This window comes from Protopterus annectens, chromosome 8.part1 (genome assembly GCF_019279795.1).
Source record: "Protopterus annectens isolate FY-2018-M chromosome 8.part1, PAN1.0, whole genome shotgun sequence".
Classification (NCBI taxonomy): domain Eukaryota; kingdom Metazoa; phylum Chordata; order Ceratodontiformes; family Protopteridae; genus Protopterus; species Protopterus annectens.
In genome coordinates, this window is record NC_056742.1 from 350,790,212 (window position 1) to 350,810,962 (window position 20,751).

The window sequence follows — 20,751 nt, forward strand, 5'->3', positions numbered from 1 at the left end:
CTGTGTTTTCATCAGTAATGACTTCTTCAGATGCAATTAAATCTGCATAACCCAACCATTTTATAGCACCGTTAATCAATGAACCATCAATAACATTAAAAAATCATTTAACACCAATTATTCACTTAATATACTCCTTATTGTATTCTTAAATACTTAAAGTTGTGATATTTTCTTTTCTTTTTATTTTCAAAGGAAAAAAAACATGTTAAATTGTCAAAACAATAAAATAAATACAAAGCCTCTTAAAACAATATATCTATTGTTATAATTTGAATATTGTTGTTGACTGATGCTTAAAAACTCCAAAATCACTGTATACAGTTAAAAGTATGTTAAGAAATAATATATAGAAACTGGGACATGACAATGTGCTTTATTGTATTTTACCATGTTCAATCTCACTCCTACAATTTTTCTGCCCTTAACTTAAGAACTGGGGCTAGACAGACCATATCGTTTAGTCCTGGGGCTGTATAGGCTTCCAACAAAATCTGTCAATAAACCTCCCTGTATTCTAACCTGGTTTCCCAACAGTCCCCCTCTCACGTCAAAAGGAATAGCTTCTAAAACAGAGAATAAAAACGCTGCCCTGGTATAACTTAAAGGCATTCCTTAAATTTTTTTATCTAGATGTTTAAATTTTTTTTTGGTCTTGCCCACATAGAAAGCTGGACACTGATTACATTTAGCTACGTAAAACACTCCACTGGTGTCACAAGTGTAGTATGATTTCTCTTCAATATTCCTATCCCTAGCTTCCAAATTAATAGTATTCTTATTAATACTATATTTACATTGTGGGCAATTTCACATTTATATGTTTGCCTCTTGTTTCTATTGGTGTTTTTAACCTTATTCTTCTCCAATAATTCCTTCATGCTGGATCCCCTCTTGTAAATAATCTTAAAGGGGGTGTCAAACCTTTGCCATTCCTTTTCCATTATATTACTAATTACTCTAGAATCCCCATTAAATTCCGTACTGAAGGCATGTTCAGAACTAATCCCCCTCATTCACCTGTGGGTCCAAGTTCATTGTAAGGCCATTCACACTATAAATTTGCTTCACGGATAACATACACTCCTAGGATAGGTGCAAACCTGTTCTTCCTACCCTCCAAAATTTCCTTATAGATTTTTTTTCTATCCTTAAGGGGTATCCTCTTTCTAGGAACATCCCCTTCAACACAACACATTCTTTTTCAAAATCAAAATTGTCATCCTACTGATACGAACAAACTGCCCCTTTATTACACTTAGTTTTTTGATGGTAGGGAATGGATACCAGTGTAATGTAGAAAAGAGTTAAAATAAGTCTCTTTTTTATATACTCTAGACCCAAGTGTACCCTCATTTATATATAACATTATATTCAAGTAGTGTAACACTTCGTCGTCAATACGGTGAGTAAAATGTAGAAAACTAGTGGTACCAGATATATACTCTATAAATTCTGCAATCTGTCTTCTGTATCAACCCAGAAGATGACAATGTCATCCAAAAACCTCTTATATATGATCCAACTATCTTTAAATCTTGAATTCAAAATATATAGGTGTTCCCACACAATTACAATTGTGTTGGCAACAATGGGGCACATCTTATGCCCATGGCAACTCCACTGATTTGTTTAAAAAGTTCTCCCTCAAAGTACAGACAGTTATTTTTTAATACCATATGTATAAGTTCTAGGTGTACTCGAAACTCAATATGACTGAGGTCGCCAACTCTAACCAAAGCTTCCTCAAACCAGGCAGTGCCTTCTTCATGAGGGATACATCCAAAAAGATTATACATCGTAATAAAGAGAATCCGAGGATGACCTAAAGAAGGTTTTATTCACCCAAGGAAATCCCAGGAATCCTTCAATACCGTTTTTTCCTTATTAAGGGTGTTTTTCAGTTTAACATCTAGGTATCTAGCAATGGGAGCAGTTACTGGCCCTTCTGCTGATACTATGGGCCTTAATGGAGGAGATCATGGTGTACCTTAGGTATGCCAAAAACTGAAGGGACTCTGGGCTTTTCATTCTGTAAAAATGTTAAGATTTCTAAATCAAAAAGTCCTTCAAATAATAAATCTTTCAAAACAACCTGTAACTGTTTATATGCACTGTTTATTCCATTTTAGAAACCCTTACATATTTATCATCTAGTAACTTCATCATCTTCGCCTCATAATTAACCGTACTCATAAATACTGTCCCCCCACGTTTATCGGGTTTCATAACTCTCAGGAACTTGTTATTCCTTAGCTTTTCCAAAGTTTCCTTTTCTAATTTGGACAAATTTGAAACAAATGTATTCTCTAAAATGCCCTTCCTTAGTTCTCTTGCCACAAAAACTTCAACATTTTTTAACTGTAGATGTAGGGGTGGGTTGTATATACTCTCTTTTTAACATGTCACCAGTATTACTCTATTATTTCCTAAATTTAACTAAATTCAGGTCCTTAAAAACATTTTCAGATCTATAATTAACTTACTAATTTCACATTTCTTCCTTGGTATATAATTAAACCCCTTAGAAAGTAACCTAAAATGTACTTCTTTTACCTCTATCTCACTGTAATTAAATACATTGTAATCTCTACAGGTCCATTGGCTTCCATCCTTTGTTATCTTATCCTGCAATCCCTGTTCGGTTACAGTCTCCTTCCCCTCCATTAGTCGTAATTGTATCATGGAAGGTCCCTATTTCTCAATCTCTCCGACCTCCGAAGGGGGATACTCTAAAGGGTCTTGATAGTTAAATTGGGGTTCTGGGGTAACATGCTCATTGTCTTGTAAATGTAACCCCCCTTCTCTCCCATAATTTCCTCTAAAGCTATTAAAAACTTCACCTTGTTCTTCCTCTCCATGGTGATTCATGTCTTTCCTGGGTTTAGCATAGGAATTATTTAACGAATACTCTTTCCTGTCCCTCTCTAATTTTTTTTCTTTTTTCTAAATATAATACTCTGACATTTCTTTTCCACATATTCTTTAACTTCAAAATATTTCCTTTTATATTTCTCTGCAGTGAGCAATAAATCATTAACTATCTTTTCGTTAATAATCTCTGTTTATCCGATTAATGTTTCCATTTCTTTTTCATTGTGCCTAATCAGGGCATGGACTATTTCCAAACCACTATTGGCAAAAATTCTGATTAATTCTTTATAAAAATCAGAGCCCTCAATCACATTATTTGGGTATTTCCACATTCTTAAACCCTTAGGAACAACACCTATATCAACACATTCCTTTAAATAACAATTATTAAGGTTTAAAATATTGCATTTAAACAGACTCCAGTTCCAGTTGTTTCATATTGTTAAGATAACTGTCATTCCAATCATTCAACATATAAATGTTTGGATCTCGTGGCTGTCATTAAAACTATATTTTTTGTTTATCTAAAATGGGGAAACAGTGAGGTTCAGTATTAGTGAATTCAAGAGTTGGTATATGTATAGATGTTATTACTTTTTAATTTTTTTCAAGACCTAGACTGTACTTGCTCTTTGTAAGGATGCCTTTGGAACAGCTTCCACTCCAGTATCACAGTTCATTTGTGCTATTTTTGCTCTCTCTCTCTAAATTTGAAAGACTTACTACTCTATAGACAAGTTCTCAGCACCTTTAATGTCTCACCTTGACTCAGCTAACTGATATGGCTGTGTGACTATCTTTACCAAAAAATGGTGAACGAGTATGCAGTATCAATCATAGTTGACCTAAAAGATTCGACAACAAAAACATAGCCACCTGAACCCAGCACCCTGGCAAACAAAGTTAAGTCACATTTTGTGGCAAATAAAAACATAAGAGGTTAAAACTTCTTATGTTTTTATTTTCCGTGGTCTGTTGCCTCCTCTATTTCTTTTTCCCATTAACTGTGCTGCCGGAGGAACCACTTACCTACACCATATATCTTTTCTTTTTTATATATTTTTTCGTTTTTCTAACTCACATTTTCTATATCTTCAAACACTTTGCTTACTACCACAAACTAATCACCATGGAAATCCCCATCTCACCCACACCCCTCTCGCAAAGAACAAAACAGAGGCGGCTAACTTCACGGCACCCATGAAAATGGAGAATAGATGCATGACTGCCGAATCATACACCAATGCACTGTATGAACAAGTACATAAATGCATGGAACTAGCCATACCAAACAGAACCAAGACACTCTCCTCCAAAAAAGGGAAGCCAGTCTGGTGGTCACCTGCCACTAATAAACTCTACGACAGAAGGAAGAAACTGGTGCAGAAAAAGGTGAAGTCCCAAGACTGGAAAAATTCCCTGATTAGCCTCAACAAAAAGTTGAGATCCCTTATCATACCTTCCAAAGCCAGCTATGAAGGCAGGATTGCGGCAGACACTAAAAACAACCACAAAGCCTTCTTTAGTTATATCAAGAATCTCCATGGCAATATCCAGATTTGCACTGAGTTACTACACAATGGTACCTACTATACTGAGCCAAAAGATATTGCCAACATACTGGCTGACAGATTCAGTGCCAACTTTACCCACCCCCCCAAAGCACCAATCTCAATACTGGAAGAATGCAAGGCACCCTGCATTACTGCAGCACAGGTTAAAGCTGCACTGTCTAAGGCCAAGAATACAGCTTCCATGGGACCCGACAATATATCTGTACTCTATATGAATTACAAAATGAACTGGCACCACATCTGTGTGCACTGTTCACTCATAGCCTCACCTCAGGCTTTGTCCCTACTGTATGGCGCACTGCTATAGTCATCCCTCTCCATAAGCTGACGAGACTGATATGTAAGGCTATGGAGTGCATTATCATGGACCTGATTAACAAGTCTATAGGGAATCTCCAAACTCTAGATCCCACGCAATTTGGTTTTGTGAAAGGTAGATCATGCCTGCCCAACCTGGTTGACTTATTTGACTCGGTCACCAGAGCGGTGGATGAAGGTAAGGCAGTTCATACAGCCTACCTCGATTTGGCCAAGGCCTTTGATACCATTCCTCACTCAGGAATTATTGATAAACTCACCAAACTAGGTATCAACCCCTATATCGTTAGGTGGGTTGCAAATTGGCTCACAGATGGAACACAGTGTGAAAGTAACGTGTTCTCCAAGTCAGACTGCCAACCAGTCACGAGTGGAGTTCCACAGAGATTGGTTCTAGGTCTTCGTCTGTTTGGCATCTACTTCTCAGAAGTCCAGGCCAACATGGAGGGACTCTGGCTGACCAAATTCGCAGACGACTGCAAGCTGGGAGCCATTATTAACTCCCCAAGTGATGCAGACATCCTACAGAAAATGTGTCCCCGAGATCAATGACTGGTGTCGAAACTATGGCCTTAATGCCAAAAAATGCGTCATCCCTTTTGGGAAAAACTCAGTTCCCACTAATCACCACACACTGATGGGAGCCCACTGAACACTGAAAGCGTTATAAGAGATCTGGGGACAACTTCGGCCACCACATTGCCACTGTGGTCAGAAAGTCTTTCTATGTGGCACATCTCATTACGAAGGGTTTTGCATCCAGGAAGAAAGAGGTCATTGTCTCCCTCTACTCTTCCCTCATTAGGCCAGTCATCGAATACAATGCCCCATTTGGCATGTACCTCACTAGACACCAGCAACAGCTGGAGAGGCCACAAAAGCATCTCACAAAGAGGATCCGGATCCTAGGCCTTAAACACATGCCCTACATGGACAGACTCAAAAAACTCCAGCTAGTCTCTGTCTCATATCTTCTACTAAGAGGCGATCTCTGCATGACTTATAAAGCCATGTCTGACCCAGCTCTGTTAGAAATGGTACATCTAAAGAAATCCCAATCCCTCTGCATCACACACTCCAGAGACCCCAACCTCATTACCACAATCAACAGAACATATTGGAGGGACAGGTTCATAACCCAGAGACTGCTGATGCTCTGGAAAAGACTTCCCATACAAGTCAAGCAGAGCACCTCACTAGCCCTCTTCAAGGATAAATATTGATGAATGAATGGGAAATAGAAAGTTCACCCCGGGGATCACTCCAGTGGCTGTACGTGATAGAGGCACTGGGAACTAACAACGGGCGGCACAATGCCAAGGCACTTCTATGGGCTAGGCTTGTAAAGGCCACAGGGCCATTAGCCTAGAATACACCTATGAACTTAATCACTGTTGTCTGGACAGTCTTTAGTGCAAGGTTAAGTCCTTTCACATACACAATATCTGGATATCCTGCCACACACATACAGTGGACTTCTACTTGGTAATGGTAGTCACATAGAGCACGTTTGCCTACTTGGTACTTCATTTCTGCTCTGCAATATATGTTCTAATTTGTGTTAATTTTCACTGCAGTGCCACATACTTTTTCTCACAAAAATGCTCTGAAGGGTTGACTTTACTGAGGTAGTGCAATCTGTTAATGCCAACTATTTAAGTGCAAGCTGTTAATGCCAACTATCTATCCTTTACATTTAAGTATGAAGTACCTTAGAGATTAAAAGCAAGCACTGCCTTTTTAAGCACTATGTTATCTTTTATCAACTATATCATTACTCAGTATAAAATTATGTAACCAGCCATAAAACTGTACATCTGACAATTTGATCACAATTAGAGCAAGCCTCATAAATCCGGTTATTTTGCCCTCTCAAAAGCAAAGCATCAAGTCAAGTTACTGAAATGAAAATACATTCATCTGTGTTCACATCCCTTGCTAAAATTAAAATAATGCAAGAGGTACAACAGGCATATTCTCTTGCATGGGGTGGGATCATGGTTCCAAAGAAAATTGTGCAACTTCAAAACCCAGTCCGTGTGTTCTTCTTGTGACTGCCTCACTTTTTAAAATGGTTTCTCACTTGCAAATCAGTCCAAAAGTGCAGGGCAAAGTCACCTCCATGAGGGAGTGTATACAGAAAAACAGGAAGGTGAATACTGGTTGAAAGATTATGCTTCAACAGAAGGAACAAACAATGTACCGCTGAAAGCTACCTACAGTGAGGTACTGTAGTTTCTTCACTGCTATGCGACAGTGGAGTCGGTATATACAAGTTAAGGGTGTGGATTTCCTCCCACATGGGGGTGCAGTGGGACCCTCTGCAAAAAAAAAAAAAAAAAAAGCTTGAAATCATGTTTGGACATTTGTCTGAAAAATAATCATTCGACAGATAATCATGAAACCCAGAAAGCATACAAGTTTCAAAAACTGAGCCAATCACTTTGCTTGTGACTGTAAAAAGACAGTTTAATAAAGAGAAAATGTTTAACTAGAAGGGTACTAAACTGAGTTCAGGTGAGATGTCGAAGTACTTTCCCAGTTTAGTAATCGGATTCTTCAGCAGATTAATTTTAATACAGTACTTTGATTACATTTAAGACAGAAATGTAATGTCCTATAACTTTTTATTTTACTCCTCAGTTTTCCTTAAAAGAGGCTACCTTGTCATGATTGAATAACTTACAAACTATGCATATTCATCCAAACCTGTGGATATATGATAAAACACAAACAGCAAGAGTCATAAAACAGCACACAGCAAGCTGCTAAGGATATTATACAGCCTTGTGTTTTTAGATACCCAGTTTAGCTAGACTTATTATAAGAATAAAATCCAGATATTTGTTGAAAATGCTGTGTATAATGAGTTACAGCATGAAGAATGTAACAGAACTTGAATCTTTTATTTTTAAATTATACAAAAACAGTGATTAAAGTTTGATTTTGAATCCGGTTAATTGTATTTAGAAAATAAAGGAGGGCAGAATCCACATTATTACCAAGTCAGAAACAACTGCTGAAGAATCCTCTCTAACTTCAAAAAGTGGAGTATATAATTTGCAATAGCACTGATTAATCCACTTTATAACTGTATCTCCTCATACAGTCAGAGGCAAGAAACATGATTGGCAAAACATGTGGGCCATTTGTTGAAAAATAAATACTAACACCATAAATGAGCTTTCTTAAAAATAAGACATTTCTGCAGCACAATTCCATAATTAAAATATCCCAGTGCAACAAAAGTCACAGTTGGATTTTGAATCCCTGCATAATGAATTATGTGGACATCAAGTATTTGAGCATAAAACTAATACAATAGTATAATTTATTGGTTTGCACAGTGACAGTAACTCACCTCATTTAACAAATTTTAAAAACACGGAGAAAAATAAGTAATTACAAACCTGTCACACTTTCCCCAGCATTCTTGCCTTGCACATGCAAACACATTGATAATACGATGGTATGCTGAACTCGTAAGGGGACAGTATACTTGGACAATATGAAACATCACAGCTTTGCAAATATCACATGAAGGATAATGCATTGTTATGCTGGGGGGACAGTCCTGTGGGAAGAAAAAATATACGTCATTAAAACTGATTCAAATGAAATCACTAAGTCCTATACAAGTGCCCACCCCTGTATGAACTCACCCATGGAAACAAACTATTTATAAAACCTAGCACAATCCACACTGCAGAAATACTCTGTAGTTATTAAGCAGATTTTACTTTGTAGGGATATTTATCTTAACCCCAGTCTTGCATAGTATATGCCTAGCATCATCAACCAACCCCCCCACAAGAGAAATAAAAAAGCATCACTTTAATGCAGGGCCATGCATGATTCAAGGTCGGTGTTAAAGAAACACAATATCAATATTTCTAATTCCAAATTTGAATCAACCTCTGGTACCGCTAATACTTTTAATTTTCACTCTGTCTCAATATGCCAGACCAAAAATGTACTTAAAAAAAAACTAAACCATACTACCCTGGTACCAGACAAAATTCCTCCAGACTGCCTATACATAGCAACTGAGTCTACAGTATGCTTTACTGCAATCCTCTTAAACAGAGCAATATGCTATTACCCTGAGAAATCAATCCTGTCCAATCCCAATACATACAGGGGGATGAGAACAAGACATTTCCAACTCTAGCTCAACCGTAATACTGCCACCTATATAAAAATTCTTGGAAATGTGTTAATAAACAAATCCTAGATTATGTCCATAAAAAGTAACTTTATCCTCAACACAGCATTGGTTCTGACTTGGTAATAATGTGGATTCTGCCCTCCTTTATTTTCTAAATACAATTAACCGGATTCAAAATCAAACTTTAATCACTGTTACAATCTTATCAGACTTGTTGAAAGTTTTTGACAATCTCTCTTTCATGAGCGGTTACTAACGAGATATTCTGGTCTGTATTTGAAGTCCAAAATTATAAACTGGTTCTCAAGTTGCCTCTGTTAGAAATCTTGGTCAGTACAGTACAAAGGCAAATACAAATTGTTCTTGCCAACTAGTGCAGATGCACCACACGACACAAGCATAACGACAATTACTCTTTTTCCTGCTAAACTGTATGCATATTTAACATTCACTAGCAGACACAAAAACATAACAAATCAGAAAACTGTTACAACAAAAATTGCTAAATTTGCAGCAAATCTCGCAAATAAAGCACATTACTATGCAGCACCAAACCAATTATCCCAGTTAAAACTTTAACACACCCTAACATTCTTACAATTTAAAGTTAAGCATAACATTATAACCAAACCAGACAGATGTCAGGCAATCACTAATCTTATCAGCAGGTATACCCAACCAGGCAACTAAGATCTTAACACCAGAGCTTATTTACTCAAACGTTCAAACACCTCTTTGACAACTCTCCATACACAGTATGCATGACAGAAGTATGGAACTCCATTACATATGAACTCCATACAGACGAAAATCAAAAACCTCTTCTTACAGAAATTAAAAACCTAAGTAGCAATTACTTGCACCTATAACTGTCACAGCACTGAACAAGAATAAATGAGCAAACCACATAACCAGACTAATAACCTACACATTAACATTCCCTTCCTTCCAACCTGTTACTTGGATTTCACTTTCCTCTTTACTTACATCCCCTTATTTCTCATTTCACCACTTTTCTCTCCCATTTTGTCATGCTTAATTTGTGATTTTTGTAGTGAAAACATCCGCAGTAAAAATTATCATGCAAACTACTCAATGCAAACATAATGCTAGTGGATTCATGTAGAACTGTTAACTTTCCTATTTGTTACCACTTTCATCACTGTAAATAGCTAAGCTTTATAACTTCAACTTCTTGAACTGTAAAAAACTTCTCAGTTTCAATTTATATCACCTAGTTAAGGTGTAATAAACCGTACAACCACGTAGATCACTTTTAACCTACATTTTAATATCATGTAGCTGTCTTACTGATTTACTGACAACCTTTGGAACTGTTGCTAATGTTAGTAATAAGACGATGTTCACAGACCTCCTTTGGAACTGTCACAAACTTCCTTTTCACATTATTAAATTGTACCTGTTTAACATCTGCACCTTTTCACCATGGGATTCCAATGAAAAACAACTATCATCTCAGTCAGACTATCCCTATCAATAATTACAATTAAATAAATGCATTCAGTTCCTTGCTCCCAGAAAATACACTATGGAGGCTGATTTACATTTCAGCAGCCCCTTCAACAAAAATTACTTTTGCAAGTTTCAAAGTCTCCCCTTCAAGTTTTATACTGTGATTAGCTGCTCATGATTTTTTTCTTTGTTAAGTAAGGTAGAAAAAGAGGAACTTTTATTCATCACTTGGGATACACTTAATATCAGTCAGACACCTTTCTAGCCCCTATTCTATTCCAGCCTACCACCAGACTTAGCCTGATTGTTTTTCATTAACTGCTTCAGTATCTGTTTCTACCCACTCCGTTCGCCTTGCGGGCTCACTCCATTCCCCTCCTTACCCCCAATTCCCACCCACCCCCAGGGGTCCTACCTTTATACTCTCTAACCACACCCCTTCCTCTTCCCATTACTCTCTAACCACACCTCTTCCTCTTCCCATTACTCTCTAAACATACCTCATGCTCTTACCATTTCTCCTCAAACACACTCTTCCCACTACCTTTACTCTCTAAACACTCTCCAGTTACTCAACTGCACTAATATCAACCTCTCACTACTTTCCTCTTATCACACCACACCATACTCCCTTCTTTCATCTCCACCCAGTAAATTTCTTTCTTCTACCTACATAGAATCTATATCTATTCATATAATGAATAAACAACCCATCCCATCTTTTATCCCACTCATATTCACACTCTCACTACTACCTCCTTTAATCCTCAACCATCTATTCACCTCCTTTGAAAACCCACTAGGCCCATACCTAAACTACTCCAAGAAAGAAACCAACTCTCCAAACTCCCCTTTCCATTTTATCCATGCTAATATAACATCCTCTTCTAACTACATACTTCCTAAATACCATAGAACACTACACAGAAAATACAACAATCTAAACCCCAGGAAAGGTCTATCTCTATACAGCAGATTCCCCAACCCAAACTATCTAAGCCTACTACTCTCTTTAAAGGATGGTGGCATCCACCCTAACCCAGGCACTCCAACAACTCCTCTCTCTCTCCTCAACCTCAAAGAATCACCTACTCAAACCCTCTCTAAACCATCAAACTCCCTTTTAATTTCTCATCTTAATATACGTAGCATAAACAATAAAGTAACTCAACTCCAATCTCTAACTGAAATCTATTCCTTTGATATTTTCTGCTTAACAGAAACTTGGTTAAAACCTGTAACCAAAGACAATGAAATCATCCCACCTGGATATAACATCCTGAGATTAGACCGAATATCCAAGAAAGGTGGAGGAGTTGCTATCCTATATCAATCTAGCTTACAATTAACCACTCATAACTGTAAACCACCTTTAGACTCCAATGCAGAAATTCTTATCTCCAAACTGCATCTTAACAATTCCAAATCCATTTATATTATCTCTATATATCTACCTCCTGGTAACAACACTGCCACCATGGAAAACATACTTTGCTGGCTTTCCCAAAACCTGCCTCAAGAAACCATAATCCTAGGCGACACAAACATTGACTGGACCTGCTTCTGCAGCAGCCTCCCCACAAACCATATTAACCTATATGGGTATTCCCAAACCATTACCTCCCCTACCAGGATAAATATATCTAACAAGAAATCAAGCTTATTAGACTGGATTCTCATAAACCATCATCCTCACATTTATGACTAAGGAACCCTCCCTGATGATTTAAGTGACCACTCTCTTACCTATATCATCAGACATAAAATCAACTTTCCCATTCCAACATCTGTCAAAAATATCAGATCTAAAAAGTACTTTAACCCTGAACTTTTCCAGATGGAACTAAGAGCGTGCAACTGGTCCCCCTTACAAAACCTCCCATTAGATGAAGCCATTAGTTACTTTAACTCCAACTTCCTTGCCATTCTCAACCACCATGCCCCAACCAGATTAATTAAAATTAAAACCAACTCTGCTCCATGGCTTTCAAAAGAAACCAAACATAAAATAAATTTTAGAAACAAACTTTTGGCAAAATGGAGGAAGACAAAAAACCATACAGACCAACTAACATTTAGACAGCTAAGAAATGAAACCAAGAAAGCTATAATATCTGATAAAAGAAACTACTACCTGCAATCCCAACAAGCGAATCAAAACAAGCCGCAAAACTTTTGGACTAGCATTAACCAACTACTCCATCCAGGGCAATACACTACTCCAAACCCTCAAAACACTGACCACAAAAAAACAATGAATACAGCTAATGCTTTTAATACCTTTTTTACTGATGCTATACAAACACTAGCTAGTCAGCTGTCACCAAACAACTTCACCCCCTACTTTTCATATTCAACCTGTCCCAACAACATATATCCTAACCCTTCTACAGAAACTAAAGCCATGCTCACACTCAGCAGACCAACTACCTGCTGAATTCCTACAACAATCCGTCAAAGCTATTGCTTATCCCATTTCTATCCTGATCAATAGAATTATTACCGAAAGTCATATCCGCAGTTTATGGAAAATTTCCCATATTATCCCCCTCCATAAAGGAGGACAATCCACTGAACTCTCCAACTACCGCCCCATTGCCCTCCTCTCTCCTTTGGCAAAGATAATGGAGAAATGTATTCACAGACAATTACTTGACCACCTAACACAAAATAACTTACTATCCAACTGTCAACATGGTTTCAGACCGTCACATAGCACTACTACTGCCCTTCTTTCCTTCACAGATTGTATCAACAAAAACCGCAATCTAAACAAGCTACATTCAGCGCTATTTCTTGACCTGTCTAAAGCTTTTGACATGGTAAATCACCAAATTCTCATCAAAATACTGAAATCCCTGTCACTAGATACATCTTCTATAAAGTGGTTCCAGTCCTACCTTAATAAAAGACAACAGGCCGTACTATGGCACAAGTCTCTCTCAACTCACCTGCCCGTCAACCTTGGTGTCCCCTCAAGGGTCCATCCTAGGACCTCTACTTTTTTCCACATTTATTAATGACCTTCACTTTGCCACCCCCCAAGCCACATGTATACAATATGCAGATGACTCCACACTGATATGCTCAGCCCCCTCCTCTTCTGAACTTCTCTCTCTTACCCAACAAGTATTTAACACAGTAGAGCAATGGTTCACACATAGATGCCTTCTCCTAAACCCCAAAAAGACTAAACTCCTCCTCTTCTCTCCTACTAAGAAGTACCCCCTCTGGATTTCTCAGTTAACTCTACCAACAAAACTATTATATCCCCAGAACCAACCACCAAACTATTGGGTATCACCATTGACAACAATCTGAACTTTGATATCCATATTAACAATACTATAAAAACTGTCAACAAAAAACTAGGCTCTCTCTATAGGATAAAATCCTTCCTCTTACCTTCAGCTAAAACCACTATAGTGCACACTCATCTAATCTCATCTCTTCTTTATGCCTCACCCATTTTTACTAACCTATCTAAAAATAATCTTAACAAATTGGAAATGTCCTACAATAACATTGCCAGATTTGCTACAGGCAGCCCATTTAGAACCCATCATTGCATTAATTTAAAGCAGCTGGGATGGCTTGAACTACAAAATCTGATTAAATTCCATCAACTATCTATAGCCCACAACACTCTTTACAAACCTTCCAAAACTCCTATTCTATCCACACTCATCACTACCTATAAAAACCTGAAATCCTTAAGGTCTTCTCAGAGACTTCTAGTACATACCACTAAATCAAACAAGGCTGGAGACTCCCTTTTTTCTAATATTGTTGGAAAAGCCTAGAATCTCCTCCCCAGTGAACTCTCCTCACTTCCCTTACTACCCTGCTTCAAAATCAAATTGAAAGTGTTCCTCAGAACTCACTGGTTATGCCCCTGTACTAAGCCTGACCAGTTTATGTGTCTCTTAATACTTTGCTCCTCCTACCCCTCCTACTCATTAACTGTTAAGTCCTTCCTTATTAACCATTATACTATCTACCTCTAGAATATCTCGATTGTACTAACATGCTATGTTATACCTGTATTCTGCACTGCTAAATTTACTGTGATAACCTGTAACATATATTGTAAATAGGATTATTCTGCACTGCTACATTTACTGTGATAACCTGTAATATGTTTTGTAAATAGGATTTTTTTTTGTTTTGTTTAATGTTTCCTTATTTGTTATTGCGTTAATTTCATTGTTATTGGAGCTTATCTCCCCGGGCCTCTACTGAAAATGGACATGTATACAGTTAGACTAGCCCGGTCAACAAATGTAAAATAAAAATAAATAAATAATATATTGCATATTCATCTGGCACAGATTTACCAGCTATGCCCCCTCTGCCCAGACTATAGGGTAATTACCTCCAGTCAGCTACTCTAAGGCTCTTACAAGGGTACCCAATTACACCAAGTGAAATTAATACCAATACAAATGGTAGTGTTGACCAAACAGCAAGGCTTTCAGGAGTGGCCACAGTGTCACCAAATAAATATAACTACTCTCAAAGGTGAAAAGACCAGCCACAATGAAAAGTTTAAAGTTAATAACAAACAATAAAAAAACATGAAAATAATAAATATCTATTTACAATAAACACCAGAGTTTCAGAAATATTAAAAATAACACAGATGGACATTTTCACACCAATAGAGAAAATCACTAATTAAGTAATCTCAATATATTTTCCTGACTGATCTAAAGAATTACTATTCCTTGGTTACTTAATAAAGCAAGGCAAGATGATGAATGCAGAGTTGCTTACTACAGCAAGGCAAGATGAGGTATGTGGTTGTGGGAGATATCTGAGAGAGATTTTTCCTGTCAGGTTCTGAAAAACGAAGTGCTGCTGTGTGCGTTCCATCATACCTCTCACTATTTTCTAAAGAATCATTTCAGTGCTAGTTATAGAATGACACCACCTCTGATCACCTGACTCTAGTACGATACACACCCAGAGCTTTGCTAAGATTTGTTGCAGCATCTGAAAGATATAAAACAATTTCAAAAACTTCCACCTTTCCAGGGTAGCAATTAGTTCATCCCTAAGGACAATACAGTATTATTTCTAGTCCTGCTTTTCCCAAGCATTTTTGTCTCTGGCTGCAATTAGATCTGTAAGATAAAAATCTTTATGGCCTAAACCAACCCATTTAATTTTCAACCTATTTTGTCAAAGTTTCCTGTACAGAGATTAACCTCTTCCCTTGCAGAATTCTCTGTTAATACATATACATTTAATCAGTTATATAAATATTGTCTGACCTACATGTGTATCTCTTTTCTGTCCGGCAGGACCCACTGTTGATGCATTTTTAGCACAAACATCTGTAAAAATCAGTGGGTTAGTCAAAAGACATAAAATACTTTACAAAACTCCAGCTAGCTATGCTGGCATATGTTACGCAAGCACTGCCCTACTCTCCCTGGCAGAGATGGCACTCTCATATTATCACAAGGACTACCATATGATTATCATTTTTTTATTGTGACTAGAACTCTCTCACTTATTGTGTACTCTGCTGCTGCAGCTGTACACCCCAGAGGCAAAAGTTCAACAATTGCAAAAGTGAAGAGTGGTACATAGCCTGCAACTCAGCTAAGCTGTTTCAGGCACTGTGGTACCTAGAAACACACAGACAACACTGTTAAGAGCCAGAGTTTATTCCAAGTACTTTCTCCAACAGCAGACATCACAAACACTAAATGACAACAAGTATAAGCTTCTGCACATATTAAACATGAACTTGATCACAAATCTTTGATTTCACTCCATCCTGTTTGCTAGTTTCTGTATCATTCTTCTTTTTGCCTAACTTCTAGCCATATATATCTCTTCAATATGATAAAGTATGACCTGCTTCATGCTGACACTATCTTTGTTTATGGTGAACAATTATGTAGCCATATGCTCTCTTCTCTCATCCCCCCTCCCCCCAAAAACTGTTTTGCTCAGTTATGGCTGCCACATTTTCAGATGCCAAAGGCAGGACATTTCTTTATGAAGTCTAAGATTTTGGAGGACAAACCACATACTCAGCCAATACAGACATCTTATTTTCACTTTATTACAATACAGACAACTACTGTCATATAATTTTACTTGTTCCTATTATCTTCTATACAGTGAATATCACTGATCAAAATTCACCTTATCAAAAACATAGAACATCAAGAGGAAAACTCATTGCAAAATTAAACCAGTCAGTTTTCTTTTGTGAATGGTCAATGAAACCTTACCACTGACTTCAGTCACACTTTGAATGAAGACACTGTTAAGGAAAGGAGATTATTTTTGTAAGGTGTAGTGTTGAGGTTAAAGACAATGTTAGGTAGTCATGCATTAGTAAGGATAGATGGGGAGCTTCTCCTACCCATCCTTATTAATGCAAGCTATCACCAATTCTAACCCTGTCCCCAACGTCAACCTTACACCTTACCGTAGCAAAATATTTTCTGTAACACTACCAGTACACAAGACACTCAGTCCCACATCACATACAACAGCACACTTGCACAGCACTAAATCTATCCCTTTCCCTAGCCCTTACTTCAACCTAACCCATAAACAATCACTGGACCACTGTCACCTGTAATGTCAAAATGTTTGGTATATTCAAAGGTTTCAGCATTAAAATCCTAAACCCACATTTCCTATAACCATCTTACATCTATGAACATCTCCAGCACTTCAAAAAAAGTATGTTTTCTTTCTCAACAAAATGACTATTTGATAAAGTTAAGATAAACCCTTGTATTATATTAAAATGCTTGAACTACATTATCATAAAATCTTATACAATATTTCAAGAAAAGTTAACATATTTTAATATACTTCACTCTTAAAATATTGGCACAGCACTCAAACCTTTTATCTCAGAAAAAGAATGAAAAATAACCAGGAAGAACGGTCCCAAATTCGGGGGGCTGTTTTGGAATGTTAGTGTTACTGATTCTAAAAGTTGACAGAGTAAGAGGACTTTAATAAAGAAGCATTTTAATGACTGAAATTACTTATTCACCGTGAACTACAACCATGTCTCAAACAAAAAAAAAAACAGATTTTAAAAGGGTCAGATCAAAATTCTGAGCTTAAATAAGGGACTGCTGAAAACATATGCAATCATTTGTCATTTTCATTTTTGAATAGCATATATGTCACAATCAGGACTATTGCAACTGTTACTTGTAGCAGCTAAGGAGACACTCTACGCAAGAGGTGTAATTAGTTGTTATGCTCTTTGATGTGTCATGCTGATGCCACTCGTCCAATAAGGCACACCTGAAAAATGTGAGGGTGACTGAGCTTTCAGGTTATAGTCAGGGTTAGAGGCACGTTTTAGGTTAGTTTAAGGGTTAGAGTGCATCGTAATGTAAATGCAGTACTCGGTGGTAAGTGTAGCAGCAAACCAACTCCATACACAATCTCTATGGGTTCAAATCTAGATGTGAAAATTAATGTATATGAAATGACTATTCATTAACTTATCAAACTATGTTATGAAGAGATAAAAAATGAAAATCTGAAAAAATAAACATTATTTACATTTAACTATTTAAAACGTGTTATATTATTTAAAACTGTGAAAAATATGATAGCATCAGTACGTATGGTGTTACTAAATGCAAATTAAGGGCTGCTAGCGCTGTCGCCTCACAGTAAGACGCTATCCGGTTCGACTCTCAGCTAGAGCGTCTTCTGCGTGGAGACATGCGTGAATGGGCGTACCTTCGTTGAAGGTTGTGCATTAGGGCTGGCAACTCAGCACGTAAAAATTAACTGCCAATCATTAGCGGACCGGAGTTCCGCTGTGGCAACCCCTAAAGCCGAAAGACACAAACACACTGAAGCACTTGTCCCAAGGCATTTGCAATTGTTTGTAAATGCATATTTTTCTGCTCATTTAAAAGGCAAACTCCATACACAGTCCTCCCAGAACCAAACACTAATCCTAAAACTCCTATCTTATCCCTAACCCTAAAACATCTATTCCCTACCTAACCACAATTCATTACTGTATAGATTAGGGGACACAGTCTTGGTTTGCCCAGATATGAGGGAGACATGGGCAGCGATGACTTGATCTGCCAGCCCAATGTTGTAGCTGTTAATCAAGTGCACTGGCTTAGTTAACAGAGAGCTTATCCAAATCATCTCCCTCTCAGACCCCATCCCTAACCTTAAGACTCAGTCCATGACTCTAATCTTAAAACTCATCTCTAATTCTAGAACTCCATACTTGACCCCTAACCTTCTCCAACCAGTCCCTAAAATCTCCTCTACATCATAAAAATCCCTCCCCGCCTCTTAACCCTAAACCCCCTGCCTAACACTGCTGTAATCACTCTTTATGTGAATAGCAACAGCTTGCCACCCATCACTACATCAGAGCTACAGCTGCTAGCTTTAGCTACTGCGCATCCCAGTGTGCCCTAATCTACACAACTGCCTGTTAGTCAGGAACCACACATCCTGAACATAAATGCCTTGATGACTCCCCAAACCTTACTTAAGATGTAAGAATTTTTAAGGTTATGCCTAGTCAACAAAGCTTGAGATTATGGTTAGGGACTGGGCAGGAGTTAGGGTTCTGGAAAGGCTACATAAGGAGTGTGAGGAGGTCACCATAGCTCTGGAATGTCTAGATATTTGACTCATAAGTTTGGTCCACTTCTTATATAATTGTAGTTTTCTGGCACATTGGTGGCAAATCACCGAGGACTGAAGTCAAAAATAATGGCAGGCATTTATTTAGTTTCAGACTTAATATACTACATACAATTCATGGTAATTCAAAATCTGTTACTTGCTTCAACTTTCTAAGTTTGTTAAGAGCAAAGTGTCCCTATATTTGGGCCTTTGCCCCCATTAATTGTGATTTTGTTCAGATTTCTTGCTCGTAGAATTTGAGAGATAAGGGAGTCAGGTATTTAGGTTCATAGATTAGTACCAAGCTAACTGCCCTTGTGAGCCATTCCAAGCCTAGCCAATTATCCCTTGTGAGACTCAAACCCCATGTTTGTAAGGCAAATACCTTAACCATTAGGCCACCTTCCCAACCCCGAATTTGCCATTTAAATGAACAAAGCAATGCATATTTGCACACATTTAAAATACAAAAAAAAAAAAAAAAAAAAAATGAACAACTTACATTTACCCAAAACTATAAATGCTCTGTCAATCATGATTCACTTGAATATGACAACAGCTACCAACCACCCTGTTATGCCCAAACTTGTGTGCAGCCCCGCACACAGGCTACTAAAAGCACATTAGGTTTACACAATGCTTTACACTTAACTTGAGGCAAGTTCCTGGTAACTTTTTTCCCTTGTTAAACAAAATGTTGCATCATCACTAGAACCACATTTTATTAAACTAAACGTACAACATTTGGTTGGACACTGCAGTGTGATGGTAAGGAGCCGAGCAAGCTTTATGAGCATTCCACTACAACTTGAAAACATCTATGTTCCTACCGGAACACCTCCAACTTTGTTTGTACCCCACGACAATAAAGTATTCGGATCAGCTGCGGCATCTCTGAGCCCCAAAAGCACATGTTCAACAACTGCACCAGTCATCATTAAAATTCCACTATATTCCCAGTCCTACCCACGTTAAAGAAAAAAAAGCACCAAACCAAAATAAACCCTCCTTCCTGTTACGATATTGCGTAGCTACGTACACGACGCACTCTTGGTGCTTCTCTCGGATGAGTAATAATACCGTGAAACCTGGCGTAGAAATAGCAACTGGGGTCCGTTCATTTTTAGTAGGAGGGTCTATATCCGGCGTCGGTACATCGAGTTTGGCAGTAGCAAGTTGCAACCCTCACTCCTGACTAACATTTTCCCAGAGACAGAATAGTACTAATGAGGAACGTCAGACTGCTAAAGCAGTTCCAAAATGTCAGTTCAATATGGTAATGTTGAGGATTCTTTAACGAGAACGGAATAAGTAATAAAATAAGTGCATACTTCTGAATTGTCCAGATTTTGGCCTCATATTTTTGGTCTGTTCTTCCTAAGTTTTGCGGTTTTCTGTCAATTCAGCTTAGACTGAAGTCATTAAACAATGGCATCCATTTTATTTTCAGACTTCGTGTGCGTCAGAAAATGCACACTAAAACAAATCCCATTACTCTCGCTTATTTCTAAGTTTGTAAGTGCAATATTTAAAATCTATCTCTATTTTTGTACTTTAGCGCTCCTATTATTTTAGGCTTTGTCCATATTTCTTGCATTAAGAAGTTGAGCGGTACGATAATAACAGTATAACTGAAGCATTAAAGTGGTCTCAGACAAGGCTAAGAGTAGCATACTTTACAAG

At 37.7% G+C, this 20,751-nt stretch overlaps 1 protein-coding gene across 5 annotated transcripts in view; it reads right to left on the minus strand.

Annotated features, from left to right (window-relative positions):
• PDCD2L (programmed cell death 2 like) overlaps window positions 1-20,550 on the minus strand; it is a 226,769-nt gene extending 206,219 nt beyond the window's left edge. Inside the window, exons 1-2 of one of the 5 annotated variants that reach the window (XM_044081924.1) lie at window positions 20,400-20,550; window positions 8,177-8,340 (exon numbers count right to left, since the gene is read on the minus strand). In XM_044081924.1, the coding sequence (XP_043937859.1) occupies window positions 8,177-8,319 (143 nt within the window). In that variant the 5' untranslated portion in view covers window positions 8,320-8,340; window positions 20,400-20,550. The other 4 variants (XM_044081925.1, XM_044081923.1, XM_044081926.1 and 1 more) reach the window with 4 other exon arrangements.
• Window positions 20,551-20,751: the final 201 nt, after the last annotated feature.